Source organism: Schistocerca cancellata, chromosome 2, assembly GCF_023864275.1.
Source record: "Schistocerca cancellata isolate TAMUIC-IGC-003103 chromosome 2, iqSchCanc2.1, whole genome shotgun sequence".
NCBI lineage: Eukaryota > Metazoa > Arthropoda > Insecta > Orthoptera > Acrididae > Schistocerca > Schistocerca cancellata.
The window spans coordinates 1,138,812,825-1,138,833,889 of NC_064627.1; the positions used below are offsets into that span (position 1 = coordinate 1,138,812,825).

At 42.9% G+C, this 21,065-nt stretch overlaps 1 protein-coding gene across 1 annotated transcript in view; it reads left to right on the plus strand.

Moving 5' to 3' along the window:
• Nucleotides 1-21,065, plus strand: part of LOC126161274 (uncharacterized) — a 145,056-nt gene that overhangs the window by 5,571 nt on the left and 118,420 nt on the right. Inside the window, exon 2 of the mRNA XM_049917014.1 lies at nucleotides 5,179-5,241. Within this exon, the coding sequence (XP_049772971.1) occupies nucleotides 5,179-5,241 (63 nt within the window). The remainder of the gene's footprint in view (nucleotides 1-5,178; nucleotides 5,242-21,065) is intronic.

The following is a 21,065-nucleotide window of genomic DNA, read 5'->3' on the forward strand; positions in this document are numbered from 1 at the left end:
ACAACAAAGATGGTTATAATTTTCTAACCAAGATAGATACCAGGAAGAAGACATGGGGGTTGCTTACGAAAGCCATCGGTCGAAACGACAGTCAGTGGAATGGAGGCAAACTGTGCCATTAGTAAAGACAAAAGTCAAGCAAATCTTGACAGCTCGAAGAGGTATGTGCACAATCCTTTGCGATAGACATGGCATTCGACAGTAGCGTTTTCTACCGCGAAATGAAAAAGTGAATGCAAATGTTTACCACGAGACCTTTAGGAAACAGCTTGGCGCGAAACGCAATAATCGCCGCCAGAGGATCACAAACGGTATTATTTTGGTTCGTGACAATGCCCGCTCTCACACTGCTTACAGAACGTGACAACTCTTACAGGACTCTGGAGATTAGCTGCAGTAGCTTTGACCACAATCGGCACAGTTTTGATCTTGCCCACAGTGGCATTAATCTTTTTTTTGCACTTGAAAATGTTTGTTGGCCGTCAGAAATTTAACAATGATGACGAGATCAAGCAATATGTTACCACATGGTTGACAAAACAGAGTAAACGTTCTATGAAGAAACCATACAAAATGATGAGAGCTGTACCCTTTTTTTCCTATTACCAAAGATAACTTTCTGGACCCACCAATAGCTAAACGTTCCAACTTACAAGAAGTTGGAATTATTTAGAGTGGAGACTCCTGTTGGAGGAGCATTACACTACTATCGGAAAGAAAAACGTGTGCGACTAATGAGTCAAGATGATTTTGATCCCAGAGTCAGTAGGTTATTTACAACGTATGCCTCGAGACGGGTGGTCGTCGTTTTGGATAAAAATATGGCTCTGAGCAGTATGGGACTTAACATCTGAGGTCATCTGTCCTCTAGAACTTAGAACTACTAACCTAAGGACATCACACACATCCATGCCCGCGGCAGGAGTCGAACCTGAGACCGTAGCGGTCGCTCAGCTCCAGACTGAAGCGTCTAGAACCACTCGGTCACAATGGACGGCTCGCTTTGCACAAATTGTTGCTATAATGGGTTATACGTCAATGGAATATTATATATTCATTTTAGAACATTGGTTCCTTATCTCGATGTAAGTATTCTATTATCCTCTATCGCTTGTATAATCTTGACCTTAAATCTCGTAGAAGCTATCAGCATTCGTCGTTGACAGGTAATGGAGCAGAACCCGATGTAACCAACTCCCGATCATATGCTACATACTCGAGTTTCGTGTGTTTACACTGCACTGTTGTTAATCTCATTCTTATAATGCAAAATGACTGAAGTCCAGAATTCAAATTCATGTCTCGTGATGAACTTGACCAAGTTAAATAGGAGTGGTTCAAATGGTTCAAATGGCTCTGAACACTATGGGACTCAACATCTTAGGTCATAAGTCCCCTAGAACTTAGAACTACTTAAACCTAACTAACCTAAGGACATCACACACACCTATGCCCGAGGCAGGATTTGAACCTGCGACCGTAGCAGTCCCGCGGTTCCGGACTGCAGCGCCAGAACCGCTAGAAAATAGGAGTGATGAAGTACATTTCAGACCAATATTAGACCGGCAAAGGAAGAAGAGGTAATGAAGCTGTAATCAGCAGACTTTTCGCTGGTGTCCTGGATTTAATTGCTAACTTCGGTACTGTATCTCATGTTGTGAAGGCAGGTGGCACTGTTGATCTGCTGGTATTGTTCGAGAGAAGTGGGTCATGAGACCGCACCAAGCTGCCCCTTCCCCTTTCTCTTTCATCCTCATCGTCAAGAACGCAAACACAGCAAAACAGTTTATACCTTCTCGTTACAGCAACCTATACAAAATAAAATCAAACGCACAAAACTCACTCCGCACACTGAGATGGTGGCCAATGGTTGGAAATAAAAGAAACCTTTTCCAATTTTGTCGGTTGAGCCCTTAAAAGAATACCCCCATCCAGCAGTATCGCACGACTTGCCCTGAAGTTTGATCGCTCCCATTTATCTCGTTCTGTTAGTGGACAGTCTCTGCTAAGATGCTCACTCGCGTTAGTACACCTCGGGCCCGCGCGGCTGCCTGTCGTGGTGCCGTATACATGCGGATCACGCCTCTGCGCTAACTCCCCATTTCAAGCACGGACTGGCTTCCGCTGAGGTTATTGTTCTCCCAAACCCGGCTCAGCTCACAAGTTTACCCCGTCACTTGTCGCAACAAGCGCAGATGTTTTCAGATTTTCTTCCTCGACGTTGTGTATTACCTGATGCGTATCAGTATCATTTGTCACAAATGCCGTGTTACTTGTTATAAAGATAGCAGAAAGTGCGACTCAGTTTTTAATCGTTACCACAAAAGTGTACCAATTTCGGCGGCAGCACTTAACTGCGATCTAGAAAATGCTGAATGAAGGGCTCGACTACATTTCTACGTGCACTGCAGTCGCTGATGGCCCTGTCCGAAAGTGATCGCATTGTCAGGGTGTGAAGCTGGGGGTGGTGTAAGCAGGAATCCTGCATCGCCGTTCATTGTTGTTTTCCTCTGACGTATTGTGGAATGTCAGATGTGTGTCTGTGTTGTGAGGATGACGGTAGAGAGCGTGTAGACTAGAGTTTAGTATTGGATTCGGAGGATGAGGGGAAGGGAGAGAGTGAATCCTGTTGCCGTGACACAGCCTGCTCCTCTCCAGAACCACAATGGAAGTACCCAGCTTAACGTCCCCATCTGACGGACAGATCATCGTCAAGAGTGTCGTGTGTTCTTTTATGACACATTGTGGAGAGATTTGGAGTTTAATCCAGGGCATTAGCGCGAAGACACGTGATAAGCAACCTTGTACCATTCTACCACTACCTTTCCTCTCTTTCGCTCTTAAGACGAAGTGAAAGGTGCCAACACCGAGCGGGAGCCGGGATGTTCCCCCATTCAAGCACCGGCCACGCCCGACACTCTTTATCTTCGGTGATGTGACGGAAACCGGTGTATCCAACGCGTCTAGGCCGTTAACGATGGTCCTCGTATGTTCGCTAATATCATGTATCCACACTGCATTTGGTAATCGATTCGGTCTTTTCTCTTCTCTTACAAATCAGCAAAGGTTTTTCTTGGCTGCCACAACCTGCCCATCACCATCCTCTTTTTCATAACACACCGATTGTAAACTAACCAATAAGGACATACTGGCAGCAACCTTTTGGAAATCTGCTTACGAAAAGCACTCTGTTTAAACGCTCGTTCACTTATTTGCTACCGGGCGATGTGGCCGAGCGGTTCTAGGCGCTTCAGTCTGTAACCGCGCGACCGCTACGGTCGCAGGTTCGAATCCTGCTTCGGGCATGGATGTGTGTGATGTCCTTAGTTAGGTTTAAGTATTTATTAGTTCTAGGGGACTGATAACGTCAGATGTTAAGTCCCATAGTGCTCAGAGCCATTTGGACCATTTTTGAGTTATAACTCTTCAGGCTTTCCCGGCGAGATCTTGACACGTGGAGTAATCGGGTCTACTGCCGGATGTTTGTGTCGCTCTGGCACAATATTTCGGCCACGTAACTCGTTGCCTTCTTCAGGTGCTACCTGAGACTACCGTATTCAAGGATCTTGTCCAGTATTTATGCGCAGAGTGCGCTGGGTGCTCTCTTTGCCGTCCGCGCCCGCCTAGCGCTGCTTGTAGTGTTGTCTCTTCCCCGGTGGACAAGGTCCTCCAATACGGCAGTCTCAGCTACACCTGAAGAAGGCAATGAGTTACGTGGCCGAAATATTGTGCCAGAGCGACACAAACATCCGGCAGTAGACCCGATTATTCCACACATTTTTGAATTATTTCCTTCATTTGGTCCATAAAAAAAACCATCAATTTCGTCGCTGTCAGTTTGTAATGTTTCTATTTAGATGTATTAATTGATTAATTGTACATTACTTTAGTCTTATCGTGACTGTATTTCAGAGATACTTTCAATATTGCTTCTTTTAGTACCAGGCATAGATGAATCCAGATTTCTTTCTTCATTGATGTGTTCGTTCATAATCGTCATGCTGTTAGCGATGAGATAGAAACTGCGATGCAGTTTTTAATCGTTAGCATAGTAGTGTATCGATTTCGATGACAGCATTTTCCTGCCTGGCACTTTTTCGTTCATCTGCCTTAACATGCCTACCACCAGCTCATTTTTATAGCACACCGATATAAACTTCCTGTGGTATCGATAGCAACGATGCCACGGCGTAGCTGCAAGTTAATAAGTTGGCTCGACAACGACAACAGAACCCTCTAGCCGGCGCTGTGGAGCTCTAAGAGCGTAGCTCCAGATTCAGCCCATTTGATTCCGAGGAGACGACCTAGCAACATTGTTTCAATTTCACAGTGGGCGAACCACTACTTGTACGCAAAGTTAAGGTGATTTTAGTTCACACTGCAATGCCGAGAGCTTTACCTCTCCTGCTCCTTCTCACTTCCTACATTCGGCCAAACTTTCAGTTTTCAGGAGCAGACCCAGGCGGAGTACAAAACTTCCCGTTACAGTCACTTTGGGAATTAAACTTGGGTCTCTCCAGTTTTCTATATATATATATATATATATATATATATATATATATATATATATATATATATATAAACGAAACAGCACCGTACGAACACACAATTTCTTTCAGAGTTGGTCGTTTCCTCCAAATTATGACATATGGTTGCCTTACCAGTTGATATATTATGGTTGTGCGGGCACTGGATTAAGCGTTTTCTACCCAAGAAGTCTCTTTGAATATGATTAGTGTTTCATTAAGTTAAACAGTGTATTTTCTAACATTAACTGAATTTTTCGTTGATTCTGAACAGAACATAACAATATAAAATATTTAATATTAATGAAATATCTAATGTAAATAGATAAAATGTTAATAAAGGTAAATTGAATAAATAAATGCAATTAATATTTGGTATTACAGTATTTTTTATCGTTCAGGTTACAGTTTATTCTAATTCCACAAAATATTTTACTATTTATCTCATGGACACCTATAAATGGTTTAGAGTAATTTCATTACCAGATCTCATTTATATGAAACATTTTCTTACGTATGCAATACCTCCTCTACAGATCGGATCAGCGTTGATAATCGAGATAATTTTCTCGAAAACTATATTTCTTCTCCCACTGCCCTACTATGTTATGACTTGAGAACTCAGATTCGCATATTTTTATGTACTTTTCAGATGGCAGGCGGGACGATATCTCCTGGGCCCATCATTATGCCGCCACGCCAATATCAGTGTGAGGTAATGTAACCAAACCAAGGGGGCTGGGACGGTGGGTGAACGGGTGGCTGTGCTAATACTGTGTAATTTGTGCCTCTCACTCACACAATTCCCTGTTGTAGACGGTACGTAATGGAGCAAAGGGTTTCGATAATGTAGCGCGAGTGACACTACTTTTGAAAGAGCTGCTAATGACGTCCTCACACGGGATGTGTTTCTCAACGTGAAGCACACCAAATGTGGTGTCCATCGCGGTTGGTGCACACTCAAACACGTACTGCTCCTCGTCGTCATTTGCGACCGCAGTACCCTGCAGCAGGAGTCGTCGACTTTGTCAGGCGCGCAATCACACAGTTTAAAAGCAGACTTCTAAAACAGATATGCGAGCTCTGTTAAAATGCACACGTCATTTATGTTCGTATACTAGTCCTAGTCTGTTGTATACACTGTACTGAACCGTTGGCGTAGATAGAGATGTTGCAATTCGTTGGTCCATGTTGCCTGGCCACATTCATAAAATAAAATTAACTCACTCCTGAAGAGGAAGCTCCAGAATCTTAAAAACGTCAAAATGGGAAAAAAATAGATTCCGGTAAGCGGAATGCCGACAGGCACAGTCTGCGGGTGTATCCGCTTCACTGCTGTTGACAAATGTTATCCGAGTCTGCGTCTGCTCTTACAGTGTCCGAAAGGAGTTAACCGCCATTATGTCATTGATTCTTAATTACAACAAAATCTTCCAGAAATGAAGTGTTTTTTACAAATCTTCAGTGCACCGGTCCTTGAGCAGACGTACTTCTGTAGCTACGATGCGAAATACTTTTACTACCAATACATTGTTTCCCATTATTTTGTTGTAACAAAGTAATTCTGCAATCAAAGTACTTCCGAGAGTTCCTCAGTATTGCATTGCTTTGGATCAGCATATATTCAAAGTAGATAATTTGTAAAATAAAACACACCAAATACGGGCTTAAACTACATAATTGTCAGTGTTGAATATGGTGTCTTCTAAGGTGTACTTGTGACGCGGAAACCGATTTTGCACCTGATTCGCAACGTTCCCCTTCACGCATGAAGTGTCCCACGAGTCCGATTCTGTATTTCACGTTTGGGTATGCTCCGCAACGTGAAATTTTTACGTTGTTACGTCACAAAACTGGTCCAGGTCCATGTCCACGTTCGCTTTCCTGTTCCGTGTGAGGACGGTTTAAGGTGTTAACAACAGCATACGCATAAACAACTAATTCTTTAAAAGTTCTAACCAATAGTACTAACACAATAACGCAGATATTAAAAATGGAAGCGGCTGATTTCTAATAGGTGGCTGATAATCTAATTTTGTATATTTATCAAACTACGTAGACTACACGCAGACAAAAGATGGACTCTTTATCGAGTCAGGTCTAAACAACTAACCGAAAGCAGTCTGACCCTCGAAGACACAATCACACTAAGTAAACGGCACACACATAGCTCTAAGATGCAAAAGTTTTGGGAAAATAAGAAAAAATATCACCAGTGGAGCTAACTGACCGTTCTTTATAGCGACCAAGCAATAATAATTGTATCAAGCAGACTGTTACCTGCCACTTAGGAATAGCTTCTTACTTAAACGTTTCAGACCGAAATTTTTTCTGGAGGAAGGATAATTTTCCTTCATGTGGTAATTCTCTTAGGTAATTTCTTAAAATTATTTTAGATGCAAGATTTATTCAAAAATATATACCCGCTTTCAAAACATAATTTGAACACTTGGCTTCATTTTGTCGACTAATACCTGATTACGAAATATTTTCGATTGTAATAAGTAGTACAACGACCATTCAATGCAAAATAACAGTTATAGTATTCAGTTATACAGGGTAATATAGCGAACCGACCACATCTGTGTGTACTGGTAGCCACGAGATGCAGCGCACCTGTAGACTGACTTGCTGATATTTTCATAGTGATGCCCAATAGTTGGCAGCACTTGCGCATCATGGAAAGGTTGAACTTCCACAAATGTATACCTCAGATTTCCATTGGGAAAAAATACTTCTGTTACAGCTAAGACAGTAAAAGCTAAGGTACACAATAGTAGCCAGAGGGTCTGAAAGGGTTAATTATTTGGCGCAAAGCGTTTCAAAATTGTAAGCAAGTTTATCTTCAGATGTTGCAACAGTGTTTAAAATATAGCACGTAGCGGGGCTTGGTAGTAATTTAGGTCGGGAACCTGCTTACTGCTGCGAGTGAATTCGAGTGATGTTAGTCTGTGTGACATCTGACATCTTGAGAATGAAATTCTCATAAAGTGGTGTGCACATGCAGCAATGATGTGCCAGTTAAAAAATTGTAGACATTTTGACCGTGAATTCCACAAGACAAGGTTTCATATGTCCTAGTAACCTGGACTCATAACAGGATGTAATGAGTTATGAAAAATTATCTATGGAAATAGGGGAAACAAGATAAGCGACCATTTGCCAACGAATACGTACGGTGTACTGTCATAGCCAAAATAAATGACATAACGAATCAGTGATGATTTGATACAGAGTAGTACGAGCGTAAGCTTTCATTACTGTTGTTATCGTCAATAAAACTTTTTCGTGCTTATGATCGCTTCATCCTTTCGTTATATAGACCAGTGTTCTCTCCAGTGTTGCTGCTGAAATACAAGGGTGTGCTGAAAAGTAATGCCTTCGAAGTTTTTACGTAAAAACTCTTAAGGATTTTTAAATAAAATAAATGCTGTTATCATACACCTTTATTCTTCAAATCTACATGTTTGCAACCATCTGCCGCTAGAGGGCTCAGAATTATAGAGTGTAACATGGCTGTGTGTAACGTAACTACGTCGGTGCATGAGAAACAGCTTGCTGTAATCGGGTTTCGAACCAGCAGAGTTCGTCCACGCATGGAGCTGCCTCTGCTTCAGCATGACAATGCCCGACCACACACGATCGCTGCGACATCTGCAACAAACCGATGCCCTGGGTTCACTGTCATCAGTCACCCCACATACGGTCTCGACTTGGCCCCACCCGATTTTCATCTGTTCCCAGACCCTTCGAGGACATCACTGTGATATTGATGAAGCGGTGCTAGCAAAGATGATGTGGAGTCAAACATTCTACAGTGTCGGTATCAACAAACCGATCTCTCATTGTGAAAAAAAGTGTTCGTCAGCAAGGTGACCGTGCTGAGAAATAAATATAAAATTCGGAGGTCTTCATTTCCAGCGCGCCCTCATAAACACACTACTATGATGAAAGCAATTTGTAACTGCGCCCGAAACGTTGTACTGTATAACAACACAACGACGTGGTAAAGTGTCCGGACAAACTTCAATGATTGTACTGTCTTGTTTCATGAGTATTTGGTGTTACTGATACGAACAGATGACGGGTAAGAGAAAGGGGGGGGGGGCAAGAGAGATGGGTAGAAGCGACAGAACAGAAGTGTGCCTGAAAATTACAATGACAAACTAAAATTGTGTAATGGGTAGCGATCTGAATACGGATCCACTGCTTTCGCAGGCAGAACGCTGACATCGGAGCACGCAATTTGGACTGATTCGAAGCTGTAACTAGTGAAGCGTTCGTCCCTCACTGAAAGCTCTGAACTCGTGGGTAATCCAAATTTATCGCAATATCCTTTCTCTCAGACCCTGTGGTCTCTCAGGACAGTCTCAGTAGTGTCAGCAAGGAATGGGGTAGAGCCATAAGGGGACAGTCTCGAGTGGCGAAGTAGTAAGTGGGGTCTCAATTACGAACACTGTAGAGAAACTTGCTGAATGTATGTAGAACGTAACGAAAAATTACAGGTGTTCATATTTCTAATTCGAGTCATCATTCTTGTGACTGGTTTGATGCGGACCACAACGATTCACTCTTCAGTGCCAACCTGTTAATCTAAACATCCTCAACTGTTGCAAGTATTACCTTACAGTCCACCTTATTTAAAATCCTTCTATAGCATCACGTTACAATTCGCTGTCCAGTATTAGTTTCCATACAACACTGTGCTCCGGAAGTACAATCTCTTTTCTTTTTCAAAACAAGGCCAGTGTCCGATACTATTAGAGTTCTGTTGGTCGTAAATGACCTCATTTCCTGCGCTGGTCTGCTTTTTATGTCTTCCTTACTCCGTCTGTCAAACGTTATTTCTCTTCCCAGGTAGCAGAATACCTTAACTTCCTTTACTTTGTTGTCGAAAAATAAGTTTATCAGTAATCTCATTTCTCAGTTCCTCCGGTTTACTCTCTCTCCAAATTCTGTGCTCAGAGTACAGTACATTCACTTCAGTGTCACCTGTAACTCTTCCTCGCTTTCGGTAAAGATACCAAAGTCATCAGCAAATCTTAAAAAATGGTTCAAATGGCCCTAAGCACTATGGGACTTAACATCTGAGGTCATTAGTCCCCTAGACTTAGAACTACTTAAACCTAACTATCCTAAAAGACATGACACACATCCATGCCCGAGGCAGGATTCGAACCTGCGACCGTAGCAGCAGCGCGGTTCCAGACAAGCGCCTAGAACCTCTCGGTCACAGCGGCCGGCAGCAAATCTTATTACTGATAGTCTTTTCCTATGGCTTTTAATCCCAATTCTGATCTTATCTTTTATTTCTGTCATTGATACTACGCTGAACAATAGGGGGAAAAGACTGCAACCCTGTCTAAAGTCCTTCCTAAGCCGAGCACTTTGTTTCTGATCTACATCCCTTCCAAACAGAAAGAAGTAAATGGCTTCCTAGCGCTTTACAAAGAGTCACAGCGTCGAATAAAGTGCCGAAATGGTTAGTTCGAAAAGGATTTCCTACCTCGTGCTTCACTAAACCGAGCTTGTTCTCCGTCACTGACCATCTCGTGTCATTAAACCCTAATACTGCACAGAGATGTACTCTTTCACCCCTACTGTTCAGTCTGTACATCGAAGAAGCAATTATGCAAATAAAAGAAAGCTTCAGGAGTGGAATTAAAATTCAAGGTGAAAGGGTATCAATGATACGATTAGCTGATGACATCCTGAGTGAAACTGAAGAATTACATGATCTGCTGAGTGGAGTGGGCAGTCTAATGAGTACAGAATACGGATTGAGAGAAAGACGAAAGTAATGAGAAGTAGCAGAAACCAGAACAGCGAGAAACTTAACATCAGGACTGATGGTCACGAAGTAGATGAAGTTAAGGAATGCTACCTAGGCAGCAAAATAACCAATGACGGACGGAGCAAGAAGGACATCAAAAGCAGACTAGCATTGGCAAAAAGGGCATTCGTGGCCAAGAGAAATCTACTGATGTCACACATAGGCTTCAATTTGAGGAAGAAATTTCTGAGAATGTACGTTTGGAGCACATCATTGTATTGTAGTTAAATATGGACTGTGGGAAAACCTGAACAGAATAGAATCGAAACATTTGAGATGTGGTGCTACAGACGAATGTTGAAAATTAGGTGGACTGATAAGGTAAGGAATGAGGTGGTTCTGCGCAGAATCGGAGAGGAAAGGAATATGTGGAAAACACTGACAAGGAGAAGGGACAGGATGATAGGACATCTGTTAAGATATCAGGGAGTGACTTCCATGGTACTAGAGGGAGCTGTAGTGGGCAATAACTGTAGAGGAAGACAGAGATTGGAATACATCCAGCAGATAATTGAGGACGTAAGTTGTAAGTGCTACTCTGAGATGAAGAGGTTGGAACAGAAGAGATGTGAGGGGCCGCATCAAACCAGTCAGAAGACTGATGACTCAAAAAATTGCATATGGTTTATGTTACAGAGAATGGAGAAAAATTCAGCGGACAATTACTTCGTTAAGGAAATGCGGGCTATCTGATACATGCCGAATTGATGTGAAACGCGGATGAGGTGTTTTTGGGTTGTAGCCGTCTATGATTTGAGTGAATTGATTTTAGAAGCACTGGGAAGTGTGATATCTTTTTCAGTTTCCAGAGCCAAATAACGTAAGTGCCAAGAAACTGCAGCAGTTTTGTATGGGGGGCCTTAAGGTCGGGTATTCTGTGTTCTCGCTCATTAACGCTGTGAAACCTCTTGAAGAGTATGGAATCTGAGAAATCTGCCATGCAAAGTTTTCAGAATAATGTGTGCCTTTGAAAAACTGCGAATCAAGAATTTTTGAACGAGACGTTTGCAGAATATGTCTTGAAATACGAGGAAACTTGTACGTTACAGTTTGGCACATCGAATTGTGCTATAAACATTGAAACAATGTAACTGGAAAAGATGCTTTGTAACGAATTGAGAATAACAGTAACTTGGTGTAGCGTGATTAGTGATGACCATACTTTGCAAAGAGCCTTTGTTTATCTACGCAGGAAAACGCAGGTGTAACAGAATGCGTTCAAATGAGTGGTTAGGACAATCGATTTCACTTTTTAAATGCACAGAAAAATTGTTATTTTTTCCAGACTTTTTATGTTACTTTTGGCACGTTGTATGAGAAAAAAGACCAATTTTGGAAATTAAGGGACATGAATTTCTACAAGTGCCGATCAGCATGTAGCATTTACATTAAAAGTCTGAGACGCCAAACCCTTTCACTCCAAATAACATAATACTCGTTAAAGGTATTCGTAATCTGATTTCTCCTATGGTTGACAGTGGAGACCAAAAATGCACAACTCCTACGCCACTCTCGACAGAGTGTACATAATCCATTTAATACTTGATCTCAGTGACTAAATAACGGTTACGAACACGCCTCTTATGAATCCCTGGTCACCGCTTGTCTATGTGAAAAAGGACTACAGCTATATTTAACGAATCAAAGGTATTCGAAGTGAAAACATTAGACAAGTAATTTCGTATAACAACCTCATATACGGTAAGGTTCTGCAAATATAATACGTACTTTAAGAAATTAACCACTTTCTATTTTAATAAACATGCAAAAATTAGTTTAAGAGAGAAATTTACGAAGAGTTGTTATTTACCTTAGGTCGTGGTGGTGGGTATATGTAAATCAAATGCTGTCTGTAACTGGAAGTCTGATGACAGAGTGAAATTACACACAATAGTATCGTTAGCAAACAACTTCGTAGTGTTATTAATCCTATTTTATGAATTGTCTGCTAATTATAATATCCGGACTAAGTGCCAAAAATAAAAATTTCATTTTATTGTCAAAATATGGGCTATGTGCCTAACCTCTATCAGTAAAAACCGGGCTATCTAGTAATCAGTGTGGAAGTGGTTTAAAACATTGCCAACAAAATGCGCCAGGTACTAAGTGCCACCTGTTCTGAAACAAAATCCGGGCTGTGTGCACTTGCTGTTGTTTTTAGTTTGAGGTTCGACTGTGTTCAAGTTGCAGTGATTAGTCCTGTCTGTTGTGTTTATTATTGTGGTTTATGTGATAGATTAAGCAAGAAAACGTCGGAAAAGAGGTGAAGGTAGGGTTTCCCAAATAAATAAGAAGCCAAGAGCCAAGGGAAAACCATATGAGAACAATAAGAAAGTTAATGTACCTCGAAAATAACGTCCACCTGATGAGGTAAGTGAAAATGATAACTTTAACGCCTTAGGACCAAGATTTTTTTTTTAAGAACATCGCTTGATTATGATTTTTCTGTAGTGTTTTAAGATAGCCTATGTTTATATTACGCAGACCACGTTAGGTTATGATTGACTTGGTCCCTGGAGTATAGTAGACCTACTAACTGTGCAGAGCAGCAAACAAGCAGGTTATTCGTGGCCTCTAATTCCCGTGTCTGTTTGTTGTAGGTTTCATGCCGGTGCTGCTGTCAGTATAGAGAAATTGCATTGAAACAGAAATTAAACATATTCAATCAGTTCTACGAACTAGGTGGTACTGTTAAGGACAACTCTTATTTGATGGGAAACGTAAGTGTATGCAAAGTTAGAAGAAAGCGTCATGGTTCTTACGAAGAACCCGAGGAGAGTCGCAGACAGCTAGGGTTTTTTATGCAGTTCCTGATGACGAGAGCAGTAATTTTCAAGTCTGCAAAAAAAAAAAACCTTTCTGGAAATACACAAAATTACCAGGCGAAGAATGGAAACATTGGTAAAAGTAAAAAAAGAATGGTGAAATTACCTACATTGAACGTAGGGGAAATAAAAACAAAGAAAGGAAATATACAGCTGCTGATGTAAAACACATTGTTGAACACATCAAAAGTTTCCCCAAGGACGAAAATCATTACACAAGGGTTAAAAGCTCCCTTCTATTTTTAAGCCAAGATTTAAATTACAGAAGAATCTATGAGGCTTTTGTTACGCTTTATCCTAACACAGACAGTAGATAATTGTGCTACAAAAAAGTATTGAAATAACACTTTCGCAAACTGAGATTTCGCCACCCAAGGAAAGATACCTGTAACACATGTGATCTGCTTAAAAGTAAAATGTTGAATGACTCAACCAATAGAGCTGTACATCGCACTTCACTAGAATTTCATCATAGGCGCGCTCATAAAGCTAGAGAAGGGATGAAGAGTGATCATGTATATTCTACCACATGCACAGTATCCATAGATTTACAGCAGGTTTTGCTTTGTCAACATTGTCACACTGCCAAATGTATTATTTACTTGAACTTTCTTGTTACTATTTGGGATTGCATATGGCAGATAATAATAAAGGTTTTGTGTTTCTTTGGCACGAGGGCATGAGTGGCAGGGGAGACAATGAAACAGCGAGCTGTGTGTTAAGGGGGATTAAAAGTAAAATTACCCAGAAAAAAAGTTAATAGTGTGGTCTGGCAATAGCTGCGGCCAAAACAAATATCAAATGGTATTGTTCCTGTGGATATACTTGGTCTGTAATGATTTCTTTGACGAAGTTCACCACAAGTATGTCGTCTCTGAAGACGAGACTTCGCTGTAATTGAAAAAAGTAAAAGAGTAGAAACATGTGAAGTTCCTTTGGATCTTCTGAGAGTTTTGTGTAATGTCAATAGCAAAACTCCTTTTCTAACCACTGATGATTTTTATAACTTCTCCAAAATAGCTAAAGAACACCTCATCACAAAAAAGAAATTTCCGGGGCCGTTTGGCTCAAAAGTTTCCATAACGAACCCAGGAAAATTGTTTACAAAAAAACATTCAATGAAGTTGAAACGAGGACGCGAACGAATGTATTCAAAAAAGTTGTGAAGATGGAAACCATAAAAGGCATAGATCTACCCCAGCTTGAACTTACAGCCAGATTGAAAACTGAGAAGGAGGAGGACTTAGAAAAGATGATACATTATCTCAAACAACAGATCCCGTATAGGGTGAGATGGTGTTATTCTCATCAGATTTCCTTACTTTGCCATGAAATACAGTAGCGCAGTGTCTCTGTTTTATGGTATCTATTTAGTTTCATGAAATATTCCTTCGGACATGCATGCAAGATACTAGGATATATGCAGGCTTTGGGCGGTCCTGGAGCGTGCTTGGATACCGAAGAGGTCAAGGCGACCGCTCGTAATAAGCGGGAAATCCGGGTTTGTTTCCCGATTCGCTGCTGTATAAACGTATTCGCAATTTGCGAAAACATTTCATAATTTAATGAAAAGTTATTGAAACTGTTCTGTAATTTTTATCCACGTGACAATTGTAACAAGCTTTTGAAGAAATGAACAGCGGGGTACAAATAGCTTCGACTTCATTAATTGGGAAACTGAATGCTGTTTTCAGAAGTAAACTTAAAATACGTCTTGAAAATCTGCTGAAGATCGTAACGTACGGAGACTAGAAGACTCTCATAGTTCGCAGTGGACGATAAGTGGATGACAATGAAGCAGCACTGTATATTCGCGCCAGCGCATTACTAGCTGCCGAAAATGAAACTGTTGGAAAAGTGAGAGAGAAGATACACGGAAGCGCTTTCTGTGAACGAGGCACGTGGAGGCGAGAGATTTGGGAGCCCCTGATAGCCACGCGGCCAGCTTGCTCGGCGTGCAGTAGGGGAGGCATACGTACAGGGGCACTCCCAGGGGACAGCGAGGGCAGGCGAGCAGACGGCGGCGGCGCGCTGCGTCCGCCTGGCGCTGCAGATAAGCGGGGAGGTGGTGGCGCCGCATTACCATATCCTCCGGCCTCTCCACTGTCCGCTTAGCACTTGTCTGGCCCGTTCTGCCGTGTGCAGCTGGCAGAGCACCAGCTAATGGTCCAGCCACGCCAAGAAGGCACAGAAAGTTTTCGAATGGCCACCGGTCGGATTAGGTGTCATGGATGAGTTTCTCTCTCTCTCCCTTTCTCTCTCTCTCTCTTTCTTTCCCCTTCTCTCTCTCTATCTCGCCCTCTCTCTCTCTCTCTCTCTCTCTCTCTCTCTCTGTGTGTGTGTGTGTGTGTGTGTGTGTATCTCCATGCGTATGCGTATGCTTGTGTGTGTGTCTATGATATCCTATTTTCCTGCAGGAGATATATGCAGAAATAAAGACCGTTACAAACGTATGTCCAGAAACAAATATTCACGGAGATGTGGACCATTTCACTTTTGTCACAAACGGTCAGTACTCTTTTTCCTGTTGATGTTCAATATTGATCCCTTAACCGTTGTGGTAGCGTTTACAGTTATTCTTCGAAGTGTGAAACTGTTGTTAGAAACGGCTCTTATAAAACTCCACTTAAAACTTCCAGGCTGTCAGTCATTTTGTGTCCAGCTGCGGGAGGAATCCTCGAGAGTTCAGCGCCCAACTGCCCTCAGAACTCGAAGGAGTGCCGGATATATGGGCAATATAGAGGGCACCACAGTCCATCACGTGTCGCCGGCTATGATTCACCAGGAAGTTAAAACAGTATTTAAGAATGGGTAAAGGCATCCCATATCCTTTGGCTACACCGAGTATGTATGGGTACTACGAAAAGAAGTGTTGACACCCTTTTAATTGAACATATGAGTAATTGCCGTCTGGGACATAAGGATAAATCGGCCATAGTAGAACATGTATACCAAGAGAGTACTCATGAAATAAAATTCAGTGAGGCGAGTGTCATACCGAAAACATCACATTATCATGCGTGCATGATAGAGAGGCTAATGACATTTATAACCTACATAATAATTTTAATAGAAAAGAGGAAGGAGTCAAATTAGTTAAAATATGGTTATCGTCTTTGCTCCGAAGGAATAACGATCAATTCCTTTCGATCTAGAATGTTGGTACCACCAGACGTAGTCTCGTGGCCGGCGTCACGTGACAGACTGTGGTGCCCTCTGCACCTGTGCTCCCTCCAGTTGTGAGTTCGCTGCTTCACACATGAGGAGTATTTCGCAGCCGGACACGAAACTTCAGGGGAAAGTTTTACTTATAGACCTCGGCTTGTCAGCCCGAAAGTCTTAAGCGAAGTTTTATCGGCCGCGAGAGCCTATATTGTAGCTTTTTTCAACAGTTTTCTACGTCAGCTGTTCCGTATTAAGGCTGTGGTGGCTGGAATCAGAGAAGTATTAGTGAATCTGTGATGTGCCAGAAAGAGTGGACGACATCGCATAGAGGCGACTACCCTCGGAACTGTACTGACCCCTCAATGCCTGCCGTATGGAATCTGTAAGACGAGGTACGTACGGAAAGATATAGGTGTTAATTCTTTCCGCGCGCTGTACGAGATCGGAATAATAGAGAATTGTGAAGGTGATTCGATGAACCCTCTGCCAGGCACTTAAATGTGATTTGCAGAGTATCCATGCAGATGTAGATGTAGATGAGCCTTTGTGGTCTGCGTTGGAAAGCAGTGTGCATGGTCGGTGTCTCCCTCCATCATCATTTCCTGAACGTGACAATATTTTGTAGGAAGAACGGCTGGTGTTTTCATATCTTTGTTCATCCCATTCTATAGTCAGTCACAAATCTGGTCGGACACTCGATGAGGTCGCACTTTGTTATCTGAACGACAGTGCGACACTGGACCGAATGCCTTGCCGAAGTAAAGGAACACGGTATTAACATGTGTATGTATGTCCCACACCTTTTTCCTAAAGCAAACTTACCACACGTATCACTTACTTTCTGGAAAGATGCACCTACCGCACGGGAAGGTGGGGATGGGGGGTGAAAAAAGAATATCACGATGCGGAAATAGCCCGACTATATTCGTCCAGTGTTTGAAGATGAGATTACTTAATGACTTGCAACAGACTTAACACATAATTTCAAACCGTTACGAGACTTTTACTCGCTGACAGCTCCCACAAAGCGTTTCTCGCTTACTACATTCTTGCAGTTCATGCAATAAAACTGCCGCAGCAGGCATGACGTTCTAATTTACTACTTCTTCATTACTATTCCTTTTCGCAGCATGATTCGCAGACAGTATCCACATACACCACTGAGTATGCTTGTAGTCATCGTCGTACAACAAAAAACATCAGGAGATATGGGCATTTGAAATTTGTTTACAAGTATGTGTGAAATATGTGAAAAATACGTGAAATACCTGTGACATGCGAACACGCGCAAAGGTTTGGGTAAAATTCTGCTTCTCAACCTCTGTATCGATTTCAAACAAATCTGGTGCACATGTTATTTCCGTAACACATTACGCAGACGGTGTCCACATATACCACTCCAAGTACCTGTAATCGTCATTGCAGGACACAGATAGCTGCAGATATGACGTCATAAACAATGAGATGCACGAAAATGAAAGTGGAGGACGAAATCTCTTAGAGATATAGGTGAAATTTGTGTACAAATATGTGAGAAAAACGGCGCGTGTAAAAAGATGCTCTTCAACCTCTCGACAGATTTCAGCCAAACTTGGTACACATATTACTTAATATCTGGAAATAGTGTGTGTGTGGGGGGGGGGGGCAAGAGTGGGGAAGGGGGGGGGAGGAGGGCGAGGAGGGTGTAAGAATGAGCAACTTCTTATTGGGTTAGGGGCGATAATGTTGAAGAGAAGGGTTTAGGAGGATATGGATAGACAGTGAAGGTGGAGTTTGCCAGTGATAGGGTGGAGGAGGAGGTGATCAAAGAGAGGGCGAGGAGAAGATCGACAGAGGAAGGAAAGCGACTGTGCGAGGGGAAGGAGGAGATGGAGAGAGAGGGAGAGCCGGGAAGGACATGAACAACGAAAAGGAAATGAGGAGATGGAAAGAGAGTTGGGGGTGGTGGAGGTAAATAGAGAGTTGAGGGTGGAGAAGGTGGACAGGGAGAATGAGTGAGGAGGAGATGCGCAGAGAGGGGCAGGAGGAGATGGTCTTGTAGATAATTGGTATAAATATACACTTTGACAACGCAGGGTACTCAGCCAGAAGGCCTTGAAAATGGGGATGACGTGCACTATTCGCCAATCGGTAGGTTTCCTCCCCCATGCACTCTGCAGTACCTCGCTGAATGCATTTGAAGATGTGGTAAATGTACATCAGTGTACGGCGGCGACCTGTGTGTCAGACCGCGGAGGCTTGGCGTGGCGTCGGCGACGCCGAGCCGGCAGACGACAAAGCGGCCTCCATTAGGGGTACTCAGCGGCAGCGGCCGCCAGACTGCCGGCAATTTCAGCGCCGCCCTTCACCGAGCGCTGGCCGGCTCCTTCGCTGCCAGGCGCACTCTTTGGGCAATTACGGGCAACTTATTTCAGAGGCACTGCGAGAACAAATAACAGTTAAACTGGTAATGGGCCGCGAGTTACTCTTTTTCATTAGCGTTAAATTTTAGAGAACAAGCGCAATTACGCCATTGCCATAGATTTCGCTGTTTGCAACAAGAGGAAGACGAGTCGAGGGAGAACGATGAAGGCTCCTTGGCGGCTCCTACGAGAACAAAGAACACACACAGGGGAGGGAAAAGAGTTATGGAGGGGGTCTGCGTCGGAGGATAACTGCCCACTGGAAGTTAAACTACAGCTACACTCAAGTCTCGGTGCTTACCGTTAACAACAACTGTGGAAGGGCGACTGCCCTTACGGAAACCCTTATAATGAAAGAAATGTACGCTTTGAAACAAACTGAAATGAAAAAAATATTTTAGATTACATTAGTGACAGATTTCTCCTTGTGTCTTCACTAGATCCAGTAATTATACGAGGTGCATTCAAGTTCTAAGGCCTCCGATTTTTTTCTAATTAACTACTCACCCGAAATCGATGAAACTGGCGTTACTTCTCGACGTAATCGCCCTGCAGACGTACACATTCACAACGCTGACGCCATGATTCCATGGCAGCGGCGAAGGCTTCTTTAGGAGTCTGTTTTGACCACTGGAAAATCGCTGAGGCAATAGCAGCACGGCTGGTGAATGTGCGGCCACGGAGAGTGTCTTTCATTGTTGGAAAAAGCAAAAAGTCACTAGGAGCCAGGTCAGGTGAGTAGGGAGCACGAGGAATCACTTCAAAGTTGTTATCACGAAGAAACTGTTGCGTAACGTTAACTCGATGTGCGGGTGCGTTGTCTTGGTGAAACAGCACACGCGCAGCCCTTCCCGGACGTTTTTGTTGCAGTGCAGGAAGGAATTTGTTCTTAAAAACATTTTCGTAGGATGCACCTGTTACCGTAGTGCCCTTTGGAACGCAATTGGTACGGATTATGCCCTCGCTGCCCCAGAATATGGACACCATCATTTTTTCAGCACTGGCGGTTACCCGAAATTTTTTTGGTGGCGGTGAATCTGTGTGCTTCCATTGAGCTGAGTGGCGCTTTGTTTCTGGATTGAAAAATGGCATCCACGTCTCATCCATTGTCACAACCGACGAAAACAAAGTCCCATTCATGCGGTCGTTGCGCGTCAACATTGCTTGGCAACATGCCACACGGGCAGCCGTGTGGTCGTCCATCAGCATTCGTGGCACCCACCTGGATGACACTTTTCGCATTTTCAGGTCGTCATGCAGGATTGTGTGCACAGAACCCACAGAAATGCCAACTCTGGAGGCGATGTGCTCAGTATTTATTCGGCGATCCCACAAAACAATTCTCTCCACTTTCTCGATCGTGTCGTCAGACCGGCTTGTGCGAGCCCGAGGTTGTTTCGGTTTGTTGCCACACGATGTTCTGCCTTCATTAAACTGTCGCACCCACGAACGCACTTTCGACACATCAATAACTCCATCACCACATGTCTCCTTCAACTGTCGATGAATTTCAATGGGTTTCACACCACGCAAATTCAGAAAACGAATGATTGCACGCTGTTCAAGTAAGGAAAACGTCGCCATTTTAAGTATTTAAAACAGTTCTCATTCTCGCCGCTGGCGGTAAAATTCCATCTGCCGTACGGTGCTGCCATCTCTGGGACGTATTGACAATGAACGCGGCCTCATTTTAAAACAATGCGCATGTTTCTATCTCTTTCCAGTCCGGAGAAAAAAAATCGGAGGCCTTAGAAATGGAAAGTCCGTGCAAAATAAAAACTACTTACGTGTTTGGGGTAAACCTTTTTTATTGCCGGCCGCTGTGGGCGAGCGGTTCTAGGCGCTTCAGTCCGGAACCGCGCGACTGCTACGGTCGCAGGTTCAAATCCTGCCTCCGGCATGAATGTGTGTGATGTCTTTAGGTTAGTTAGGTTTCAGTAGTTCTAAGTTCTAGGGGATTGATGACCTCAGATGTTAAGTCCCATAGTGCACAGAGCCATTTGAACCATTTGAACCTTTTTTAGTTTTCGACATAGTCTCCTTTTAGACTTACGCACTTCGTCCAACGCTAATTTGTTAATCCCTTCCGAATAATAGGAATTATCCAAGTCTGCAAAATAGCTATGAGTTGCTGCAATCACCTCCTAGTTTGAATAAAAATGGTTCAAATGGCTCTGAGCACTATGGGACTCAACATCTTAGGTCATAAGTCCCCTAGAACTTAGAACTACTTAAACCTAATAAACCTAAGGACATCACACACACCCATGCCCGAGGCAGGATTCGAACCTGCGACCGTAGCAGCTTCGAGGTT